The 22,506-nt window shown below is 44.5% G+C and overlaps 1 protein-coding gene across 1 annotated transcript in view; it reads right to left on the bottom strand.

Annotated features, from left to right (window-relative positions):
- Window positions 1-2,201: 2,201 nt before the first annotated feature.
- The window catches only part of EMSY (EMSY transcriptional repressor, BRCA2 interacting), a 37,685-nt gene continuing 17,380 nt past the window's right edge, over window positions 2,202-22,506 (bottom strand). The window contains 14 exon segments of the mRNA XM_032679025.1: window positions 2,202-3,843; window positions 5,435-5,818; window positions 5,820-5,942; window positions 6,779-7,342; window positions 8,772-8,920; window positions 9,893-9,952; window positions 11,640-11,795; window positions 12,072-12,236; window positions 13,458-13,656; window positions 14,560-14,733; window positions 16,234-16,370; window positions 17,669-17,842; window positions 19,578-19,727; window positions 21,302-21,556. Coding sequence (XP_032534916.1) covers window positions 3,649-3,843; window positions 5,435-5,818; window positions 5,820-5,942; window positions 6,779-7,342; window positions 8,772-8,920; window positions 9,893-9,952; window positions 11,640-11,795; window positions 12,072-12,236; window positions 13,458-13,656; window positions 14,560-14,733; window positions 16,234-16,370; window positions 17,669-17,842; window positions 19,578-19,727; window positions 21,302-21,556 — 2,885 coding nt within the window. The 3' untranslated portion in view covers window positions 2,202-3,648.

The following is a 22,506-nucleotide window of genomic DNA, read 5'->3' as shown; positions in this document are numbered from 1 at the left end:
ATGCCATTAAAAAAACAACAAGAAACCCCCCTGCTTTTCAAAAAGAGGCCAAGCACTAGGCAAAACTAAAATCACAGGGAGTTTTGAGTAGGGTCTGATCTGGAGCAGTGTTTGCTGGACAATTCTAACAGTCAGCACAGAACCACTGAATGGTTTGGCTTGGAAAGGACCTTAGAGACCATCATTTCAACCCCTGCTGTGGGCAGTCCTGGGCTTCAAAAATGATTCCAGACCATGTGGTTACTCTTCAGTCCACAGTGCTTAAAAACTTCCCCATATCTTTCCTGCACCAAATAATTCAAAGGCCCTTTTGTCTAGAAGCAATGAGCAAGTTCCCAGGCACCATTTTCCCATTTACAGCACTCCAGCAACTCAAGTCCCATAGGAAGGACACTTTGCACAGGCTGTTGGCAAACATTCCTCGTGGTTTACACCAAACCTGAGGAAAGGAGAAAGTCCTGAGCCCAGCACAGACACACAGAGCCTAAAAATAGTTTTCTGCAGCACAGACGAACCCCAAAGCAGTGTGATTTTTCTAGTTCATTACCTTAAGTTATGATCAGTCTCCTCTGGATTGAACACTGCCCAGCTGAAACCACCTGCCTTTGCAGTGCACCTGTGGGGATGACACCCACCTTCTCCTGGGAAACCCTGAGACTTCAGCAACTACTTATGCATTAGAAACAAAGGCATGTGGTCTTAAGTTTCCCTGAGTTTTGATTTTTTAAAAGCTCTCACGTAGGTTTTGGTGTTTTTTTTTTTTTAAAAATCCCATTTATTTAGTCATGTGTTCTGTCCAAATTCCTGACACCCAAAATTATCACCACCACCCCTACCCTTTGTTCTCCTCCAAGGAGGGACATCAGATTCATTTCAGGAATGAAGATGCAGCTTGTCAGGGGACAGGCTATGGAAATGTTACCTTGCACACTGATGTATTTTTAGCAGCTCAAGGATATTTATAGGGCTGTGAGGGGCTCGTTCAGGGCTGCAGGATAAAGTCAGTGTCCCAGGGGCAGGGAGGAAAAAGCTGCACATCTGCCAGGCAGGGCAAGGAGAAGGCAGTGATGCCTGGAGTTCATGGAAAGGGGAGAAGGCCAAATGCTCCAAGGATGCCTTCTTCCAGTCATTAGCAAAAATCAAGTAACCAGGGAAAAAAAATTAAAATATTGGCCCTAAATATTAGCTCCTCTTGTATATTCCTTATTATTACAGGTATTCATATGGTGAAGTGCTGAAACACACAAATTCAACAAAGAGAACGCCCAAAGCACAGCTCCAGTTTGGGAAATCAGCAGGAGAGGAGTCTCAAGAATGAACACACTGATCACCAAAGTCCCTTCTTCTAAATTTGTGCCACCAGCCCCAGACATCCCCAGCACGTGCTCCAACCTGCCAACCTGGAATCAGTCACTTCTCACACCAACAGGAGAAGCTTTTGGGTGTTTAACAGAGATTTGGTGCCTTCAAGGAACTGTCAAAGAGTTCACTGCAGTTGTGAACTAGGAGCTCCAGGCGCTCCTAAAGAGGCAAAAAAGGTCTGGCATAAAATATCAGAATAAACCGGAGCAGAACTCAACAGTGCAGTGAGAGCATCAGGTGTTAATTCACCTCAGGCCATGTCTTAGCACCTGTTTTTGGCTGGGGAGAGCACACACCTTCACCAGAACTGAAACTGGAATGTAAGGAACGTTCCTGGGCATTAGCACTTCAGAGAAATCTTACTTTCTCTGATATTCTCATGGCCTTCCAGTCCTGGATTTGTCAGGGACACCTGAAGCTCTGCAAGAGCCCAGGTGACCCTGAAAATCTGATACAAGCCAGAAGAACCGTGTGTGTCACCTGCTTTGGGCTTCTCCCAACTGGGGATGGACAACTACAGACCCTTCCTGGGCAGCAGAAACCAAACCAACACCCATTTCAACATAAAGGTAACACAGAAATCATTATTTTTGTAACCCATTATTCCAGTATTTGCATGTTGAATTTATCAGGACACTTCTCTACCATATTGAACTACATTATTTTGGAACTAGTGCTGATGGAAGAAGAAAACAGAAGGGGAAAAAAAAAAAGTATATGAAAGTCATAGTGACTTAATTTCTAAGATAACAGAGGTTAGGTGAAAACCAAGAGCCCCACCTAGGGGTTACTGTGCGTTCTAACACAGGTGGATACTCAGGACAAGTGAGATGAATAAATGGGTTTTAGGGTTTGTATTTTTTCGTTTGAGTTACTCCAGTTGGAATTTAACCTTTACTACAATATCAACAGCAAAATCACAGCTTAAAAAAAAAAAAAAGACTGAGGCAAAGAGCTGTATTAGACTTTGGATGAGATCTACTTACAGTAGTAGTTGAGCACCGAACCGTGGGCAGTTAGGCTTCCAGATGTATGTACAATTAAATGATATGGCAAAGTCGTAAAACGCTTAGTTATTTATAATGAAATCTATACAAAACAGTTAAAAACGTGGGTTTATACACATTTGGAAAAAAAAAAAAAAGTCTTGATTACCAGAATGTATTAAAACTGGTATTAAAACTGGTTCTCTCCTCCCCTCTGAACCCAAACCTGTCTCCGTGACCTGGAACTATCACAAACCCCAATGTATTGCTTCAACAAGCCAAGGCATAAGGCTCATTTTGGAAACCTGCCCCTCTATGCCCATTTAAGCCTTTAAACTACCCAAATGGTCAACTTTAAGAACAGCATGTAAGAGTAAAATACAGATTTTTAAAAGCCTTACATCACTTCTAAATTCACAAGTTCAACTTGGAAAGACGTTGAACCACTTATCCCCAATTTTGAAAAACTGATTTATAGCAAAAGACACCCCCCCAACTCAGTTTGTATCAGAATTAACACAACTGCCTGTTTCACAGGAATGTCTTCAACAACTTGGCCTCACTTTAATAAATAATCAAAGATTAACTGGAGTAGATGAGCATTTTGTGCACTTATGGCAAAAGAAATGCCTCATATACCATCTCCCTACTTCTTGTAAAGCATGAAAACAAAATCCACCAGCAAATCCACTTTTCTGTCAGTTAGTGATTTTGCTTATTTCCAAACATTCACCAACAAGAATTTAAAAAAAATATATTTTTAGTCTTATGAAAAAAACCCCACCAAATCTTATCTCTAAGTGAGCAAGAAAGCTGACCAATTCCAAAATTCCAGCACTGTCAGAGACACTTCTTCTCTCACATGCTGTTTGAAAATACAAGCATTTATTAAATGTTCTCTCTCTTTTTTTTTTTTTGATGGTGTTTTTCTCAAGGGAAGGACCCGGCAAAGCGACGACCCCTTTTCACTGGGAGCTGTTTGAATATCTGGGCAGGGGCTTCCAGAGCACGAGCTGCAGAGTTTGCTGCAGTCTGGTGTTTGAGCAGGAGTACATTCCACTGTCACAGCTTTACTAAATCTTGGGAACTACATCTTTTCTTCTCTTTTTTTTTTTTTTCTTTTGGAAAGAGTTTTGAAGACGCAGCTTCTGCGCCGCCGCCTTGTTAAAACACACCGATGCTCCGAGGGTCCAACGAACAACTCTAACGGGCAAAGTGCTCCAGGACATCACAACACGAGGGCATCTTGGATCCTCAGAATCCCAAGACATTCTAAAGTGCACTCCAGCGTCCCAGTTGCTCAGGATTGCTCAGCAGAGCTCCGGGAGGGGCTGGGCTCGGGGCCATCCTCGGGGCCACTGTCCCCATCCTGCTCCATCGCCGTCTCCTCGTCATCCAGGCGCTGACTGGTGAAGTTGTTGAGCTCCAGGAGCCCGCTGGGTTCCACCACCACGTTGGAGCTGGAGTGACAAGGGATGGAATAGTGAGGGATAGTCTGAAAGAAAGAAAACATCCAAGTTTAGCAAACGGTTTGGACAGGGAAAGGCGTCTGTGCGAGCACAGGCACTCGGGGAAAAAGGTATTTGGTTTCCAAGGGCAGTTTTCCCCAGCTAAGGCTTCAAAGCATCCTTTCACTGGAGTGTGAAAGGTAAAATTTGAATGATCTTCCTCTTCAGGCCCTGATCCTGGCCTTTGATCTTCCCTACAGGTCTGTGACAGCATAACCAATGCCCATCATCCACCGCTCCCCAAACCCAAAGCAGAGAGAATATTTTCTTCAGCCTTATCTTGTCCTTATCTTTTTCAGACAAGCCATTCTGGTGTCCTGGGTTAGAGGAGACTCACAAGGATCACTGAGTCCAACCCATGGCCCTTCACAGGACACCCCAAGAATCCTATGTGAGCATTGTCCAGCTGCCCTGAGATGACTGACTCTGTTTTCTGTACTAAACTCAATACAAGCTCCAGCCCCACTCAGAGCTGCAGCAGCACAGAGGCTGTGGAAACACCACAGCTGTTTATTTCTAACCTATTGTTATTATTTATATCTATTTATTTCTGTTTATACTTTCCCAGGTTGTAGAAGCGAAATCTACAACTTCATGCAACTGAAATTCTGGGCAGCATTTGCCTTTTGAAAGAGCTCATTGGGTGCCACGTGGATAAACAGGACAGGTTCTCAAAACATACAGGTCTGAAGTAAAACAGAAATCTACTTTTGCCTATTTAGGGAAAGGAGGACCATAAATGAGTACAAAAATGATGATTTCTACCACAGAGAAGTTAGTCAGCCCCAGTGAAGATTTTACGAAGTAGCATGAAAAATTTGAGACCTCTGTACACAAATTGTTTCCCACATCAGCAGGATTTTCACTGTAACACAAATGATACATAATACAACCATTTCAATCCACCTCTCATTTGTGCGAGCATAGACTGTGTCAGCTATTACTTGTAACCATATTATACCACTCAGAAGACTTCTATATTTCTTTAGTTGACATTCAGACAACTTATTACAACATAAAACATCATATTTAAGACAGCAGAACCAATGAAAGTATCAAGCATCAGTTAAGCAATAACTCCAGGCATATAGGCTGAAGATCAATAATCATTTAATCTCAGAAGTGGTAAGTCTGGTCATAAGTGAAGTTAAAAAGCTCCCTTTTGAATTCAGACCTTATTTGCTAAACTTTCCCAGTAAGTAAAACTGCACTATGCCATTTTTTGTACTAATTTTATACTCAGAGGTAACATTAATAGATATCACAAAAGACTCTAGAACACAGTTCTGTACTAGGTGTCGAAGGCCACATTTTTACCCATCTCAAATGAAAGTACTTTGTAAAATGAGATGAGCTTGGTTGTTTTAACAGAGAGAGGAAGACACTGAGGATGCAGTGCTAGAGAAACTCCAGCTCAATTTAAGAACAATGGCACACTCTGAAGTAGCAATCCACTACAAGTATAAGAGTAGAAAAAGGACCCAAAACCACTGAAACATCACCCAGTGGCTGCCACCCCATCAGCCACGAGTTTGCTCCGCTCGACCTTCTGCCTCATTTGCTCTGCTCTTCCCTTACCTGGACGACGACCTCTGAGGAGCTCTCTTCAGCTTTCTTCTGGGAGAGGTTCTGAATGTGCACAAACTGGTTTGTTGGGGGCACTCCCTGTGCCTCGGTGGGAGCAGCAGCAGCAGCAGCAGCAGCAGGAGGGGCTGGGCTGGGCTCTGTCCGGGGCTGTTGCTGGGGGGTGGAGGTTGTTGCCGTCGTCCCTAGAGCAGCCACCCGAGGCACCTGGGGACAAGGTGACGACTCTGCTTCACTAGAGACTTTACTAGTGGACGTGGCCTGGTCTGGGGGATCCACTACCGTGTGCTCTATGTTTGCATCAGTGTGAGCTTCCACCACAGACACTCTCAAAATATCTGCTACTGCTGCCTCCGGGGGTGCCTGCATGGGAAATAGGGCTGGTAACCGGCAGTGCCAGCTGGGGCACACCACTGCCACCTGCTACCTCTGCAACCACGGGAGGCTGACACCCCCCCAGAGTTAACTCTGTAACTCCTTGCATTAGAGTTCGATGTTGCACCTGAAAATCAAATTTCTGTTGTGCATATCACAGTTAATCTTTTCTTACTGAAAACCTAATCAGTATTTCCGAGGACAGAATGGCACAAACAACATACTTGCTGTTAGGAAGACAGTTGAAACTCAGTGTTCTAACAAAGGAACTAGAAATGATAGGGCAACAGTTAATTGAAGCCTGGGGAAAAGCAGCTTCTTAGGCTGCTAGGTAAGGATTGTAGCAGTATAATACCACAGCAGCCTCATTTTCCTCTGGGATTTACAGCCCCATGGGATGTCTGCTAAAGCCTCTAGTTTTTACATGTATTCCTGAAAGGGCCAAAAAAAAAAAAAAATTAAAATTGTACCTTTCTGGAGTTAGTTAAAATACATTTTTTTTTCCATGTTCCTCAGTCTTTACATTTTTCCCTCCCAAGGAAAATCAAATTACTCCTGTACATGAAAGCCATATAACTTCAGGAAGATGTAAACTACAAAGGAAGAGGAACAATGGAGAGCCTTAGGAGACTGTAGTCTTCATTTCCACAGAAATAAAAAGTGCTATGGGAATGGAAATTAGCAACGTGTCACACCTACAAATTAAAGGAAAATAACTAGGGACAAACTCCATGCACCAGTGGTGGCTGAAATCAATAAGAACTGTCCAACAAGACACGTTTGTGAGCTCTGTGGATCTTTCCCCTGCAACATGTGCTGCTCTTCCCTAGTGCCAACCTTCTGGCGATGGACACCAGCGGAACGAGGGGTTCTCGTGCCAGGACAAAACACTGCTACAGCCCAGGGCTGGCTGGGTGGTTTTGCCTGACCAGCAGGACGTGCATGCTATCAATATTCCGTTACCTGGCTCGCTGGCTGCTTGTCTGAAGAGGCAGGGAGCTGCACTGGGCTCGGGGGGGGCTGGGGTTGCACGTAGATTTTTTGTGCCGTTGGTGCCTGCTGCAGTTTGGGCAGCTGCTGCGTGGTTTTTACTGCCAGCACCTGCACTACAGTTTGCTGTGGCTGTGCCACTAAGGTGGGGAGTTGCCTCTCTTTGGCCATCATGTGGTGGGGGGGGTGCTGTGCATCTGGTTTGCTCTGTGCTTGCTCCTGCTGCAGGGGGGTTAGCTTTTGATGCCTTATGGAAAGCTGGGGCATTTGCGGGAGTTTGTGCTGGATCTGGTCGGCCTGCAGGTGGATTGTCTGCTTCTGCTTGGTCTGGAAGCACTGCAGAGTTTTCACTTGCAGTTGAGTCTGTTCCAGCTGTGGCTGACTCAGTTTTTGCTGCTTTTGTGCCTGTGACTGTGTCAGGGCAGATCTGTAAAACAGGCCAGTCTGAGGATCTAAGGTGTCCATCTCTTCCACTTCTCCCTCCTCGGTCCCAAGTTGTTCACTGTGTTTCGTAAATGCAGTGTGACTGCTTAAGGCCTTAAGGAGAAGAAGTTAGAGCAAGTTAGTGAAGAGAAAATGTAAGAATACACAATCTAGAAACAGTTTTTAATGTTTCAAATGGACTACTTTAACTTATTTTACCATTACAGGCTCCCAATTTGTGTATACAAAGATACTATTACATGGAGATTCCACAATACATATGCAAGAAATAGCTACTTTTATCACAGTAAACTGAGGTATATCTCTAGGTGAGAATGTTAACTGCATCACTAATCCTCAGGGGGATTTTGTACACCTCACTTGAGTCAGACTGAGGTTCAAAGCCCCCCAGGGTTGCCTGGCAGGTGGACATGAAGCAGCAGGGAGTAGTAGACGGCTGAACCAATAGCTCCATGTTAAGGCCAGAGTGTCTCTGCACAATTTTTACTCTGCCTCTTGAAAGCCTAGTCATCTTATCCATGATTTCCTCTGCAGGTCCCCATAGGCCTACAGTCTACCTTGTTTCAGCAGAGATCCTCCCTTCTCCTTCCTTTCTCCAAACTGCAATTTTTCTTGGGTGTGGCACAAACGTCTGATTTTCTGAGGGATTTGAGGGAGTGAGCAACCTACACTCTACACTTTGAACACCACCAGGATAAAGGTACTGACAAATGGCCTCAGCAAGGAGGAAGCAGCCTCCTCCAGCACCCATGGAAATCCACCCCCTGACAGGGGTTTGGAACCCCAACACAGAACTGTTCTGGAGCACAGCTGAAGTGCCCAGAGCTTAAAGCACTTCAGAGCTGAGCAGGTCCTGACCAAAGGCAAAGGAGTGGCTTCAGTAAGACTTCACCACAAGCTGCAGTGTTTGTTTGAAGTGTTTGGGATCCTCATGGTACTGATCTAAATACCATCTGACTTCTGATTCAGAGAAGTTTGCCTTTTCACCAGCTGAAGCCCTCAGATGGCAGGGACAGTGTGTGCTCTGGGTACTGCCCAGGTTCTGCTCAGCCCTCCTCCCCCTGCACTGCCACCAACATCAGCTGAAGAGTCCAGGCCCCTGCAACACAACCACCACCCTCACCACCAAAACAGTCACAGAATGGTTTGGGTTGGAAGGACCTTGAAGCCCATCCAGTGCCATCCCCTGCCATGGGCAGGGACACCTTCCACTATCCCAGGTGGTTCCAAGCCCCGTCCAACCTGGCCTTGGACACTTGCAGGGATGGGGCAGCCACAGCTTCTCTGGGCAACCTGTGCCAGGGCCTCCCCACCCTCATAGTAAAGAATTTCTTCCCAATTTCTAATCTAAACCTGCCTTCCTTCAGGCCATTAAGGTAATCCTACAATTACTAACTTGCCTGTACACCAAACATTTTCGGTGGCAGCAACACGACACATTCACCCAGAACAAGCCCCGGTCCTACACAATCCATAGAGCCTGCTGCTGTGTACAGACTGCTGGGAAAAGAAAGGCTCCAACCTGCTGCATGATGTGGGTGATGGCGCCCGTGGAGGAGGCGGGGATGGATTTCACCACCACAGAGGTCTGCGTTGCCGTCTGCGACTGCGCCACGTGCTGCAGGAGGGTCCGCGGGGGCTGCGCCGGCGCCGGGGGCTGCCGATGGCTCACTGCAAGCAAAGAGGTCAGTGCCACTCCTCCAGAGCCTCCTCAGGGCTGCACCGGGCACTCCAGCCTCAGCTGGCACTCCAGCCTCAGCTGGCAGCACGGAGGAGCGGGAAAGGGCTGTCTGCTCCGGCCTTGAGGGGCACAGCTACTCTGAGAAACCTCCCCGGGGGCTCGCTTTGCTCTCTGTTTCCTGAGTCACCACGCTCGGTCCAAAGCTCCTCTGGCCTCCCTCTCCCAACACACCAACTCTGCTTATGCTCCATTGTCAGCTGGGTTCTTTGTACAGCACCAGTGTAACGTGCAGAGCATGAGTTATTCTGGTTTTACGCTGGTAAAAGTACCTCCACAACTGACTGCAATTAAGAACAGCACTCACTGAATTTCTACCACTGAGAAACTGCACAAAAGACCCTCCAGAGCACAGGCTAAATTTGGAAGATTAACACATTGAAAATATTTGTGTGTTATGAAAACAAGTGAGGCTGATCTGACATGACCTTGTCACAGGTCTGTGTCACTTCTGAGAATAGATCCAGCCTGAGTTACAGAGTTATGGTGTGGGTCTGTAATTAAACAGTGGATCAACAGAAAAACTACGTGCTGCTGAGAAAAAAACCCAAACAAACCATTCTATATTGCAGTCACTGATATGAATCCAAATCACTTTATACCTGTCCATATTAATAGGCAAATATTTACTTTATATCTTAGTTACAAAATATTTCATAACTGAAGGAGAAGAAACAAAAAGTTGTAAATTCAGTTGTAACATAACTTAAAAAGTTTCTAGTGACCTTCCTGAATGTTACAAGGAAGGTCATATTTTGAATTAATATGGTAATTTTCCTTTCTCACTCCAAGAAAGGAGATGGATTATATCAACACCGGCCTGCATGCTGTGCCAGATTCATCCTGGGCACCTCCCAACAGTTCCTACGCAATTGAAAACTTAATTTAAAAGTAAAGTTTCTAACCTATATGGTTGTGTAGATATTCTTCCGAATGTGAACCAATACAGTGTTGTCTTCCTGAGTCTGCAGACAGACAAGAAATGGTGACACTGAGATGTGTGAACTGCTTCCTTCACCTCAGGAGGAAGCACACGCTGAATCCCAGCTCCCACAGGGATTGCAGTGTGCCTAATCCTTTGGGCCAGGGGCATGCAGGACATTTCACACCACACTACAGACCCTTTACTATCTTACTACTGAATTTTTAGCAGAAAATACAGCTCTGTGGGTTACTGATAAATCCAGAGAAGCACAAATTAAAAAAGAAGAAACACTCAATGACCTGCATTCCCTGGCAGTGTTCACAGAAACTGGGGGAAGGGACAAAAATCTAAGAGCAAAATAAACACTTTTGTGCTGCAGCAGAATCTGCTGCTCCTCAGCCCGCAGCAGCCTGCACTCCTCTGGGAGATTCCCAGATTTGCAATCAATGTTTACAAAACTCCCAGTGTTTCAAACAGTGACATCTCCAGGAAGTTTTCAGCTTTTGTACTTTGCGTGGCTTCTAAGCCGCAGAAAAGGACAAAAATACTGACTGCAACTCCCCATCCTCCCTGCCAAAGGCCCTATTTTACATCAACTTGCACAGCAAGACCTGTCAAAAACTGGAACCTTGACCATGTGCTCAATGCACAATATCTGTGCCAGGGAAGGAAGAGTGCTCTCCAGTTAGCAGGCAGTCATTTGTTGTGCTTTGGAGTTTGTTTTAAGAGAGATCCCAGGGAGCAGGACTCAAACATTCAGAATTGTAGCAGATACAGTGAGTGTTATTTAGAAGAATAACAATAACATCCTCCCCAGCTCCAGTTTCATACAAATTTAGGCCCTACAAGGGATGGAAGCGAGGGGAGGAAGCACAGAGCAAAATATCAGATTAGACATTCAGCACTAAAACCACTGGAGTTACAGATATGTACCTAAACAATTCAACACAATTAAGTTTTATTTATTCCTCTATTCAATGTGGATTTTCAACACACTTCTGCTTTCCTTTTCCAAAGAAAGTAGGGAGGGAGACCAACAGTGTGGACTTAAGAAATTAAAATGGAAAACAGGCCATCTGATCCTCTCATAAAGTAGCTCACACCTAATGTTCTGGAGTGGTGGGGAGCATCAGAGAGACAAGGACTTACACCAAATGGATGTCCAGATAGGAGGAGTCAGGAGTTTAAGAAGTTAAGCACTGAATTCCAATCAGAATTTGAATTATATAAAGTGCAAATTTATTAGTTCAAAGTTTTCTAGCAAATGAAGAAACTGGGGACCACGTTAGCATGCTAAATGCACACCTGGCTTTAACTCAGGACTAAATGGGTTTTAATTCAATGTCTGACTCCTCTCAATATGTACAAAAAACAGGATACAGTTCCTGTAACTTCACCTTCCACTTTGTCCTTACTGGACATTTTCCTTTAAGACAAGTGGGACAGTCTGTCTTCTTCATCCAGGGACCAGAAAATCTATTCAACCGTCATGTCTTAAAGCAACAACCCTTTGTATCAGTTAGAAACGTGTTCCCTTATGGCCCAGCAAAGCAGATACAGTCTCTGTCCCCTCACAGGGTCTCAAGAATGGAAGAAAAGACTCATTTCCTCTACAGAAAATTACAGTGAAAACATGAAAGTGAAACCTATTGTGAGAAAACTCCAAAATTAAGTCCCCAGACCTCAGCTGCAAACCCACCAGCACACTGCCTTAGACACACACTTACCAGTTGTGATATATTCAGCCACTAATTCTGACTCTACAACAGCAATTGAAGGACTTTCTGGGGAATGCCTCTTTTCTTGAGTCATCTGGATTGGGACAGCCATCTGGCTCAGGTCAATGGTGGGCTGCCTTGGCTTCGATTCCAACTTCTCCTTCACTGCTTCAGCAGAAAAACATTAAGTCAGCCTCTGACATATAAACCTCCATAATAAAACAAATCTCCAATATAAATGCACCAGTTTAATTAAACAGATCGTGAACACCAGAGAACAGATGCACCAAATACATGCAAACAAACTGATACAGGATAAGAGGAAAGGAATCAAGCTGATTCAAGAGAGGTGCTTTTCAATTACAAAACTTATTACAAAGGGCTGCTTAAGCAAAAAATAACCTTTGAAGTTATCCTAGACAATCTCATGGGTTTTCAGACCTGTTGTCTGCTGAAGTTCCAGCAAAGCTTTTATTGTGGAAGTAGCTGACTGAGATTCACTGGATACATCCTGGTAAATTATTGTAGGGCTTGTGTCCACAGCAATTTCGTGTTCTGACCAGTCTTGACTTCTTGAAGCAATCACATGGACCACAGGCTGAGAATCTGTTTGTTAAAGAACAAAAGGCACATCACAGAGTCATGGAATGGTTTGGGTTGGGAGGGATCTTAAACCTTATCCAGTGCCACCCCCTGCCACGGGCAGGGACACCTTCCACTAGCCCAGGCTTCTCCAAGCCCTGTCCAACCTGGCCTTGGACACTTGCAGGGATGGGGCAGCCACAGCTTCTCTGGGCAACCTGTGCCAGAACCATTTTGGGCTGGAGGTCTCTTGTCTGACTTCTAAGTTATTCATTATTCATTAGAATTTTGACCACTGCCAAGGATGCATACTCTGATTCTGCAACACTAGTTTTTATTACAATTGACTCGAAGTAAAACACTGCTGATGTTATGAAGGATTTCCAGAAAAAAAAAAATCCTGCATCTTAGGTTTTTTTCCAAAGACTTTGTTCCGAAAATCAAAGTTCAGAATGTTTCTTTGTATGTTGAATTTGCCTTGGATCGAACTAGGTTTTTTCACAAGGTTTCAGCAGTTCAGGTGATCAACATGTATTCAGCATTCTGAATTAATGGCTCCTAAATTTTGGTAAGTTGGTTGAATCTTCAAAACTTCTTAAAATTTACTTACAATGGCAGTATAGACCAACAGTCACAGAATTATATAGAAGAGGTCCAAAGGATTCTGTGAGACATTTGCTTTTATTTACTGCAGTGACACATCCTCTGGTCACTTCCAACCAGAGGCTGGGTGCTGTTAATGCCCTATTATTTATGCTCCTCTTCCACACACACAGAGCTGCATCTGTGCCATGGCTTGAAGCCAGGGCAGCATTCCCATGGGGACTGCATGGCTGGTCCATGTCCTGGTGCACATGCATGTGCATTTGTAAAAGGACCAGAATCTGTGCTGTCCCACGGCAGCTGTCAGTCATGCAGCAGAGATGCTGTCACACAGGGAAAACCATGAACTGCCAAAATAACCCCCAAAACCTGCTACACTGCCTGTCCCCTGGCAGACCCCCAGACACAGGGAACAGGGGGCCTTGTGTGACAAGCTGGAGCCCAGCAAGGAATCGCTGTGTCCACTTTTCAGGAGAAATGCCAGCACACAGTAAGCAGCTCAAAAGAAACATAAACGAAAAAATAAGGGCACAATGGCACTTTGGTGTAACAGGCTGGGTGAAAACCTGTGCTGGCAGGCGACACAGAGCTATGTGACACCTTGGGGACAGTCCCCTCGGGGTTTCTGTGACACCAACACACCTTGAGAGCTCTGGGAGGACTCTGTGGACGAGGAGCTGCTGTCGGTGTAGGTCTGTGGTTCCTCCTTCACCTCTGGCAGAGCTGGGGTTCCTGTCTCTGCCACCCTGGATGCCTGCTGCAACGTCTCTGTCACCAGCTGCCTGGTCTGCTCACTCACCACTGTGGCCTGGAACGTCACTGGCTTTGGTTTGATCAGGACCTGATCACACAGATACATTTGTGTACAGTCAGAGCACTCGAGAAAAGGGGTCTGAGCAATCAGAGCACAGGGTGCCACCCACAGACCTGGGTGCACCACCTACATAATATCCACATGAGTCACAAATCTACCTCTAAATTCAGCAACTGATTCTTAAACCACAAAGCCCAAGTAAATGGCAATGCACAAGAATGCACTTCTCACTCGGTAACTTGAAGTCTTAACAAAATAAACCACTAAAGAGTCATTTTTCAGGACTAGATACTACTCTGGTGTGGTAAGAGAAAGCTGTGCAAGTGAGCTGGGACATGCACTGCACTGGGAAGGACAAGCACCTCCACAGGAAATCCAGTCCTGAACAATCAGGCACACAACACTTTACATCTGATAGAAGTTTCATTCTTTTAAACACTAAGTGCAGCCAGAGAAAAAGCTGAAACTGAAAGCACCCAGACTCCAGAAAGGAGCCTGACTCTGTGTATTCAGCCCCATCAACCACACAAGGCTGCAGGGACAACCTGAACAGACACTGAGCGGAAAATAAACTTCGATAAAACCTCAGATTTGACGGATGACCTATGTCCAGACTGTGCATCTTTATTTCCCAGGATCTAACCATTAGCTGTCAGTCTTAAACAGGCACCCAGAGCCATGACCAGACAGTTTCAGCTCTGGAACAGGCTTAGTAAATCCTTTTGGAATGCTCAGGCCTCCAGAAAGAGCCAACTAATTCAAATGCTGCTTGAGAAATCAGAATCAAGGCCACCTCGTTCCACCACTGAGTCTCATTCCCCACAGACATACATTAATCCTGCAACAAATGAGGCAACACAGTGAAAAATGATTTACTTCCCATTAAAATGGAGGGGTACATTCCAAGACAGAAATGGGTCCTCACTGTACCTGCGTTTTCCCTTGCTGCCCATAAACAATTTTAGTTGGGATGATTTTGGTGGCTGGCTGGACCGTGGACCCTATTCCTTTGGGCTGTGTAACAATCATTTTTGTGATGGGTCTTGTGGCAGTGATGATAGCAGGTTTTGCTCCTGCTGGCACTGCCTGAATAGTTTTCTCCCCCTGTAGAGAAGCCAAAGTTTACAGGTTAACTTTATGAAACTGTTCAGTGAGACCCACTTCTCTAAAAAAAAAAAATACAGTTACAGATGAGTGTGTGTACCATGAAATAAACTTGCTGCTGCAACTAGACTTACTTGAGACAAAATACATTAGAAGACCTACAAAGAACCTACAGCTTTGAATGGAAAAAGCTACCAAAATCCCCTTTTCCATTACTTTATCTTCTAAACAGCTCTGAAGGGGTGAATAAAAAGGAGTAACTAAAAGACACTGAGAAGTTTTTTGAAGTTGCTTCAAAGAGTTTACGTAAGTTGGAACTTCCCTCAAACCCTTCACAAATGTTTTTGAAAACCTCTGATTTCTATTAACACTGACTGTGGCAAGACATCTACAAAACTTGAACTGAGATTCTAAGAGGGAATTATTTAAATATAGATTTTTGTATTATCCTCAGGGCCAAGACATTAATTACACATGGACTTCTTTTAAACAAAGTTCACTTCATCAACAAATGCAGATTCACAGCTGTGCCACAGGAATCATTTGACTATGGAATAGTGCTGATATATGAACAGACTTCTGATAGCTTAAGAGCAAAGACACTAAACGTGTTTTTTTTAAGCTCTGCAGAGTAACAAACCAAATGAGAAACAACATTAGTTGCCAGTTCTCCTAATATTCCTACTAACATCCATCAAATAGGAGGAAATCCCGAAAAACATACTTGTTTCAGAAACATCCTCCCATACTCCTAGCTCCTACTGTGTAACAAAATAAGATTTCCACTTGTCTGAAAATACATCTTGAATTCTGAAAATCAGGAAAGTTCAAAATTTAAAAAAAAAAAAAATTCCTAAAAGGTTTAGAAAAAAACCTCTGTAGTTCTGCTACTAAGCAGCCTTTAAAATGTTACATTAAATCTCACAGTTCACTGTAAGAACATTCATCATTTTCATTTACTAGTATGTAGAGGTGAACTCAGTTGATGCTGGAAACTGGATTTTATTCTTAGTACATGTGTCAGGTTATCCAAAAAATAATTCAGCACAGTACAATGCTCAGGTACAGGATGGTACAGTGTCACACACCACATACGCTGAAAGGGGGTTCCCCTGCTGGGAAGGCACAATTTATTTCTGCCTGTTTAATATAAACAGTTGGGGGATGCAAGTTTATAACCCAGGACCCTGGTTCTCACTAGAGCACAAACAGGGGAGGATTCCAGTCATTTTCATCTACTTCATCACTTCAGCAGTACAAAGGGAAAAAGGGAAGTTCAAAAGTTTCTATTTTCCTTTAACTCTGAGAACGTTCCCCGTTGGCTTTAAGCACAGAATCCCATCCTGTGGCCCACAGTGGCTTCCCAAGCAGCCCTGACACCAAGGCATGCTGGGCCTGTCAAGGAGCTCATGCAGCTGGCTTTCCAGAGAGCCCTGGGCAGCAGGAATGCAGCAGCACACACGGCTCACCTGGCTCAGGGACAGTCAGAGCCTCACTTACCCCAGCGTTCAGCAGCGTCGTGACAACGTTCTTGCCTGGAAGCCCTTGGATTGTAGTTCCTTTCCCAGTAGTCTTTTGCACAACAATCACATTGGGTTTGGATGTCATTGGAATTGTGGTGATTTTGGTTGTAGTTCCTAAATTTTTGCGGGAAAACAAACAATGTGCAGTTTATCCCATTTTGTGTATTCCCCTTCACTGTGGAAGTCAGGGAGCTACAGAGGAATCATTGCATTTAAATCTGACAGGCAGAACAAGAAGCCAGCCTCATCTGGAATGGGAATCATTATTACCCTCATCAGGATCAGTCACAGTTTTCCCCACATTAGCTGGTGCTCAGGAGAATGATACTTGCACTTGTGTATAAATTCACTAGTAGACCTAAAAATCATCTTAACAACTCATCATACCCACAACAGGCTAAAAAAAGTTACTTGTTCCCAAAGAACTGCTGTAGCATCCCTATATATGATTTTGTAGAAATCAAGACCTGAAAAAACTGAGGTACCTCTGCCAGATTCCAGCCCAGAGTGGGTTTCCTGGATAGCTTGTGCAGCACTTCCCAGGGACTGGAGCTGGCAGGGGCCATGTCAGGTCTTTGCTAAGCAAAGCTAAAGTCCAAAACATATGCTGAGAAATTGTTACTGGTATAAGTGTGCTTGGACTTGGTCCTAAAGAAACCCTATCTTTAGAGGCTGGAGAATCCCAGAATGGTCTGGGTAGGAAGGGAACCTTTAAGATCATCCAGTGCCACCCCCTGCCATGGGCAGGGACACCTTCCACTAGCCCAGGTTGCTCCAAGCCCCGTCCAACCTGGCCTTGGACACTTCCAGATGTGGGGCAGTCACAGCTTCTCTGAGCACCCTGTGCCAGTCTGGAACTGGCAGAGAACCCAGGCTGGTCAGCAGACTAACAATAGGCAGCAGGGTCTGCAAGCAGCTGGGAGGGAAAGCTTAAGTTAGAACGTGGGCTAAAGGAAGGACAGGCTGACACTGATAAAATACCAAATAAGGTGGAGACTGCACAGCTGAATTTAACATATACAGTTCATTTTTATTCTGGTTCTTTGGACATGCAGTGGAACAGAGAAGGGCACCATCAAGACTATAAAATGTCTTAAACTGGGGCCAATGGTGTTTTCTAACCTTTCTGCCCACTGTACAGCACAGCAGTCCCACCCCACATTTCCCTTTTCCTCCCAGGCTTCCCTCACATTTGATGTTTCCCTCTTAAACACAAGAACTGCTGCCACCCTTGACAACACTTCACCCTCACAACTTCTACCTATTCCTTCCTTCTTCATGCTCAGCTATTTTTCTCCCGAATTCTCCAGTAAAGTTCCTCATAATGACCCGAGCGTGGGACCCACCGGGCAACCAGAGCAGGCCTAAAGTTATTTTTGATATTGTCAACATCAAGGTACTCGTATGCCTACCAGAGACAATATTACTGCTGATAATCTTCCCTCCCAGAGTGGCCAGGGACTTTGGGACCACGGTGATGATGCTGCCACTGGTGGTTTTGACGTAGGTGGCAGCCCCCGGGGCCCCAGCCATGCGAGCCCCCAGGGACGGGCTGACGGTGGGCCGGGTGTATGTCGCTGGAGCGCCTGTTGGAAAGAGAGAAAGAGGTAGGTCACTGTCAGAACACGATCCTCTGCCAGCTGTTTGTGGAAAAATAAGTTAGTTTAGGGGAAAAAAAAAAAAAAAAAAGCATCAGATTCATTCAAAGAGAGAGCCCACACTGCGGTCTGTTGCCACCCTTCATGATTCTTTAGTAGCTTTTTTATACCGACTTCAAATTAATGTCCCAGTCTTCTGAAGCATTTTAACAAATGTTCCATGACTGCCTTAATTCATGTCCTTGTGCCTAAGGCTGTAATTCTCAATAGATGTTTGGATTCTGCCAGTGTTTTTGCCTTGTGCTCCCTTAGAAGCCCAAGAGTCAGGCACCTGATTGCGCTTCTAAAACTCATCCCTCCCTCTCATGAAAGACACTCCTCTTAAAGGACAGACTGTTCACAAAGAGCACCAATGACTGCTCTAAATAACACTCTTAGACAAAAACAAAATTTACCATGATGATGCAATTTTATGGACTTAGCACACAGCAGCACAAAAGAAACCTAACACGCTAAAAATGCTGTTTTTTCAGAAATAGTCCTTTTCTGGATGGAAACACAACAGAGTCCACAAAAGAAACTTGCTCAAAAATTGTAAGTCAACAGCTCCACAAACACTGCAATTCCATTCTGCTTGTACTGCTGCAGATAGCACACTTAATGGGTAAAGATCACACAGCAAAACAGTTTGTTATAGCAAGAAAGACGTGTGCACATCCAAGAGAGCACAATACATGTTTTACCAACTAAATAAACTGCAAAACTGCTATTTTTTTAAAATGAATTCAAGAATGTACCTGTGAGGTACCTGAAAAGTTGTAAAAAGAACATGAACCCCTAGTTTATGCTAAGGACAAGAGGAGATGGCCTCAAGATGCACCAGGGGAGGTTCGAGTTGGACACTATGAAAAAAGTGCTCGTGGAAAGGGTGGTCAGGCACTGGAACAGGCTGCCCAGGGAAGTGCTGGAATCCCCACCCCTGGGAGTGCTCCAAAGGCATGTGGATGTGGCCCTTGGGACAGGGTTTAATGTGAACATGGTGGTGTTGGGTCAGTGGTCGGACTTGGTAATCTCAGAGGGCTTTTCCAACCTTAACATTTCTGTTACTTGAATATTCCCAACCCATGCTAAAAAAACCCAGGAAATAAGAGTTTTCTGAAAACCAGGATAAACTGCCTTTCAAGTCTTCCTCATACAAGTTTACAATCTGAACAGCCTGCATTATTTCTGATCTTTAACCAATTACAAACACAAATACAATTAGATGCCCAGAAAAACACTGGGAGTTGAAATGTCAATTTACTGGCCTTTCTATAAATTCACTGCAGGACTATGAGCAAGTCACCTGTCTTTTAAAGCCCTTATATGTAAAACAGGAATGATGCTGACCTGTCTGCTGGAGTTAAATCAATGTAAATTTTGTAATATAACGTGCTACAGAAGTGCAAAGTATCTGCAGAAGCCGAAAGAAAACTTCCTTTAAAAAACCCCAGTGGGGAAGGAACAATGATATTTTTGTGTAGCGATTCAAAGATCACAAGAGGAGTAAAAGAGCCCTCAGTGCACAAATCCTGACGTAGAATAAATAACAGCAGGAGTGTGAATGTGCTGTTGTGCTTCCTGCTCAGGAGAGAGAAGTGGGGTTTTTAACTCTACTGAGCCATGCCTGGTCACCTGGATGTCTGGGTTTACCCTCCCTTCCCTTCTCAGAGCCAGAACTTACCAGTGGGAGTAGTGCCCAGTTTAGTTGTCATGATAGTCCCATTACTGCTAACCACCATAATGGGTGAATTGCTACTGCTGGGCAAGGTCGCTGTAACTGGTTTGGGAAGGATTTTACTGGGCTGCACCTGTTGAGTGATTATTTTAACACCTAGGAAAGGAGAAAGTCACTGTTAAAATACAGGCACGATAAGTTACTCTCTGAAATGCTTTCTCAGACCAAGGCCCAGCGGGCAAGTAGCCCCACAAGGCTTCAATTCTGAGCCCATGTATTCTTGATCCTGAAAAAAAATGATTTCATTTTTGGGGGCTGGGGTTTGTTTTGCTTGGGTTTGGGGGGTTTTTTTGTTTGTTTTGCAAATACCAAGACAGCCATCATCTTTGCCTGTCAAGTGCCTGTTTCAATTCCTAGCTACTCCCACTGAGGCATAGGATTCCATACCATCATTGCTTTGTCTGATGTCATTTTTAAACTTTTCCTGGTCCACGATTCAAAAAGAAGAACTTTTCCCAGGAGACAGCAGGTTACAATCAAGACTGAATTGGTTCACGTATAATGAACCATCTAAAAGTGAAGTAATTCTTCAACAGTTTAATCTGTAAATCCTAATGGGTCTTAATTAGTCTAGACAAACTTCGCCACCCTGAACAAATTAAAAAAAAAGCCTTTTGCACAAGCAGCATTAGTGACTGTAAGGAAGCAACTGTGACACTGGTTAGGGAAGGTTATTTTAAGTAAACTGTTCTCTTTCCTCTTGATTTATTGGTTACCTTGAATCCAAAAGGAACTGGGCTTAAAAAAATGGTATTTCTAAAGAAACTTTTAACTAAAAAGCACATTGAGCCTAAACCCATGGGAGAAGACAAGGAGTGAAGCTCTTATTGATCAAATATTGTTCAGTGATGGGAGGATGGAAGCCTTTTATCTGCCTTCATTAGTAGCTATTTTTAGCTCAAGCAATGGTCCTAGAATCCTTCAGGAAGTTTTATCAAAGGACAGAAGCAGCTCTGTTTATTTTTTCGTTCTATGGTCTATTTTAATTCCTTGATCTAAATAGTATGACTATAAGATGGTAATTTTACTGACATGATTAATATAAAATACTAATTTTATATTTATATATATATATAAAAATACTTTGCACTTTTATAGCATTTCTTCCTTCAGAAGTGGGTAACTTTGCAAGCATTACTTCTTACTGAGATAAGAACTGTATGCTACAGCAGAGAAAAGTCAAGGAAGAAAGATTACATGACTTGCCCAAAGTCAGCTGAATGAATCAGTGTTACAAAAAGGATCCAGTCCAACTTCCAGATCTAATTGTATTTGTTTTGACAAGCACCTCAAAAGTAGGTTTTGATTTCTGGACCAAAGAAAAGAATTAAAACATGGATTAACTTCTTTTTCCAGTTGATACAGTTGAAGAGCTCCTGGATCTTCAGAAAACTGGTCTCCTCCAGGCTGCCAATCACATTACTTTTGAAGTCATTTACATACCTCTCAACCTCTAGAGACAAAACATGGTCTGTAACACCCGAGCCAAACAAGAAGAACGAAAGAACCAAAGTCTTTAAGGAACGCTGGCTGCAAACACGCCAACATCTCCTCCTGCTGAGGGTCAGAGCCCAGCGCTGCGCTCAGAGATCATCCAGCTCCCCGTGCACAGTGTGGGCAGGACCCTGCGGCCACAGCTCCCAACACGACCCCAGAGCAGCCCCCACTACCTGATTCCTGCTTGATCTGAATGGTGGGCTTGATGCCAGGGGGCAGCTGGGCCTGCTGGGGCTGCTGCTGGGCCCCCGAGGAGGGCACCAGCTGCTGCTGCTGCTGCTGGGCCGGCGGGACCTGGTGCAGCTGCTGCTTGGGAGGCTGCTGGTGCTGCTTGGGGAACTGCGCCAGGAGCTGCGAGGGGCTGCCCACCAGAGCCTTCGGGGAGGGCAGCCTGCTGGAGGCCACCTTGATGGCTGATGTGGACACACCTGCGGGACAGCAAACGGGGGGAGAGTCAGCAGTGCAGCGCCACACAGAGACACTGCCATTCCCAAAATAACTGTGCATTCCAACTGGCCTTGCTGCTGGAAAAGGCATGGGGATCTGCGAGGGAACAAAGCTCCCACGTAGCAGAACTGCTCTGTCAGGAGGCAAGGGAGTTTAACTTTCTTTACATTTGGAGGGATTATCAGTTTATGTCCCAAAACGTTTCACCAGCATCTTCTGCAGTGACACTGACAGCTGGAAAAAAACTGTTACAGAGATGCTCCACCTACTGTACTTTAGAATTAAAGTCTCTTCCACGAGCAAACCCAACTAAAAATCAATGGTTTCAACAGTCTGCTGTAAGCCCTTCTGCTCTGTGGATTAGTATCTGATTATATTAATAGAAGCATTATGGAAGGAAAATACCTCCTCAGCCTTGATATGGTTACCCAGTTTTGTAGCGTGGAACAAGAATGGAAAACAGGAGCCAGGAAAAACTGTGATGTGACACTTGTCACTGTCAGGTGGGGGTTTTTTAAGTGCTGCTCATTAAGAACCCTTCATTCACTCCCAGCTTCCCTTTCAAAGGTTAGCTGGTGGCTGTGAAGCTGAACAGTCCAGCTGGCACACACAGCTGCAACTTGAGATCAGAAACCTGGAAATTTTAATCAGGCCCACTCAGGCCTTAATTATAAAGGACTTTTTTGCTGATAAAATACACAGATAACAAGATGTAAACGCTTCTCTACCTTTCATAACTGTCATCTGGGCGTGTTAAAATGAAGTTGTGTTTCTTTGATGTTAACTTTGCATGTTTTTGTAAATCAGGCTTTTAAGAGAAGCAATCACCTTCAAATATTGGAAACATCCACTTCCATGCAGCAGGTGGAGTTCTCAAAGCCAGTCATTTGGAGGCTACAGCGTTCTAATGACGCACGTCACAGTTTTAAAA

Source organism: Chiroxiphia lanceolata, chromosome 2 (genome assembly GCF_009829145.1).
Source record: "Chiroxiphia lanceolata isolate bChiLan1 chromosome 2, bChiLan1.pri, whole genome shotgun sequence".
NCBI classification, from domain to species: domain Eukaryota; kingdom Metazoa; phylum Chordata; class Aves; order Passeriformes; family Pipridae; genus Chiroxiphia; species Chiroxiphia lanceolata.
Note: the sequence above shows the minus strand (reverse complement) of the source record. Positions and strands in the feature narration are given on the sequence as shown.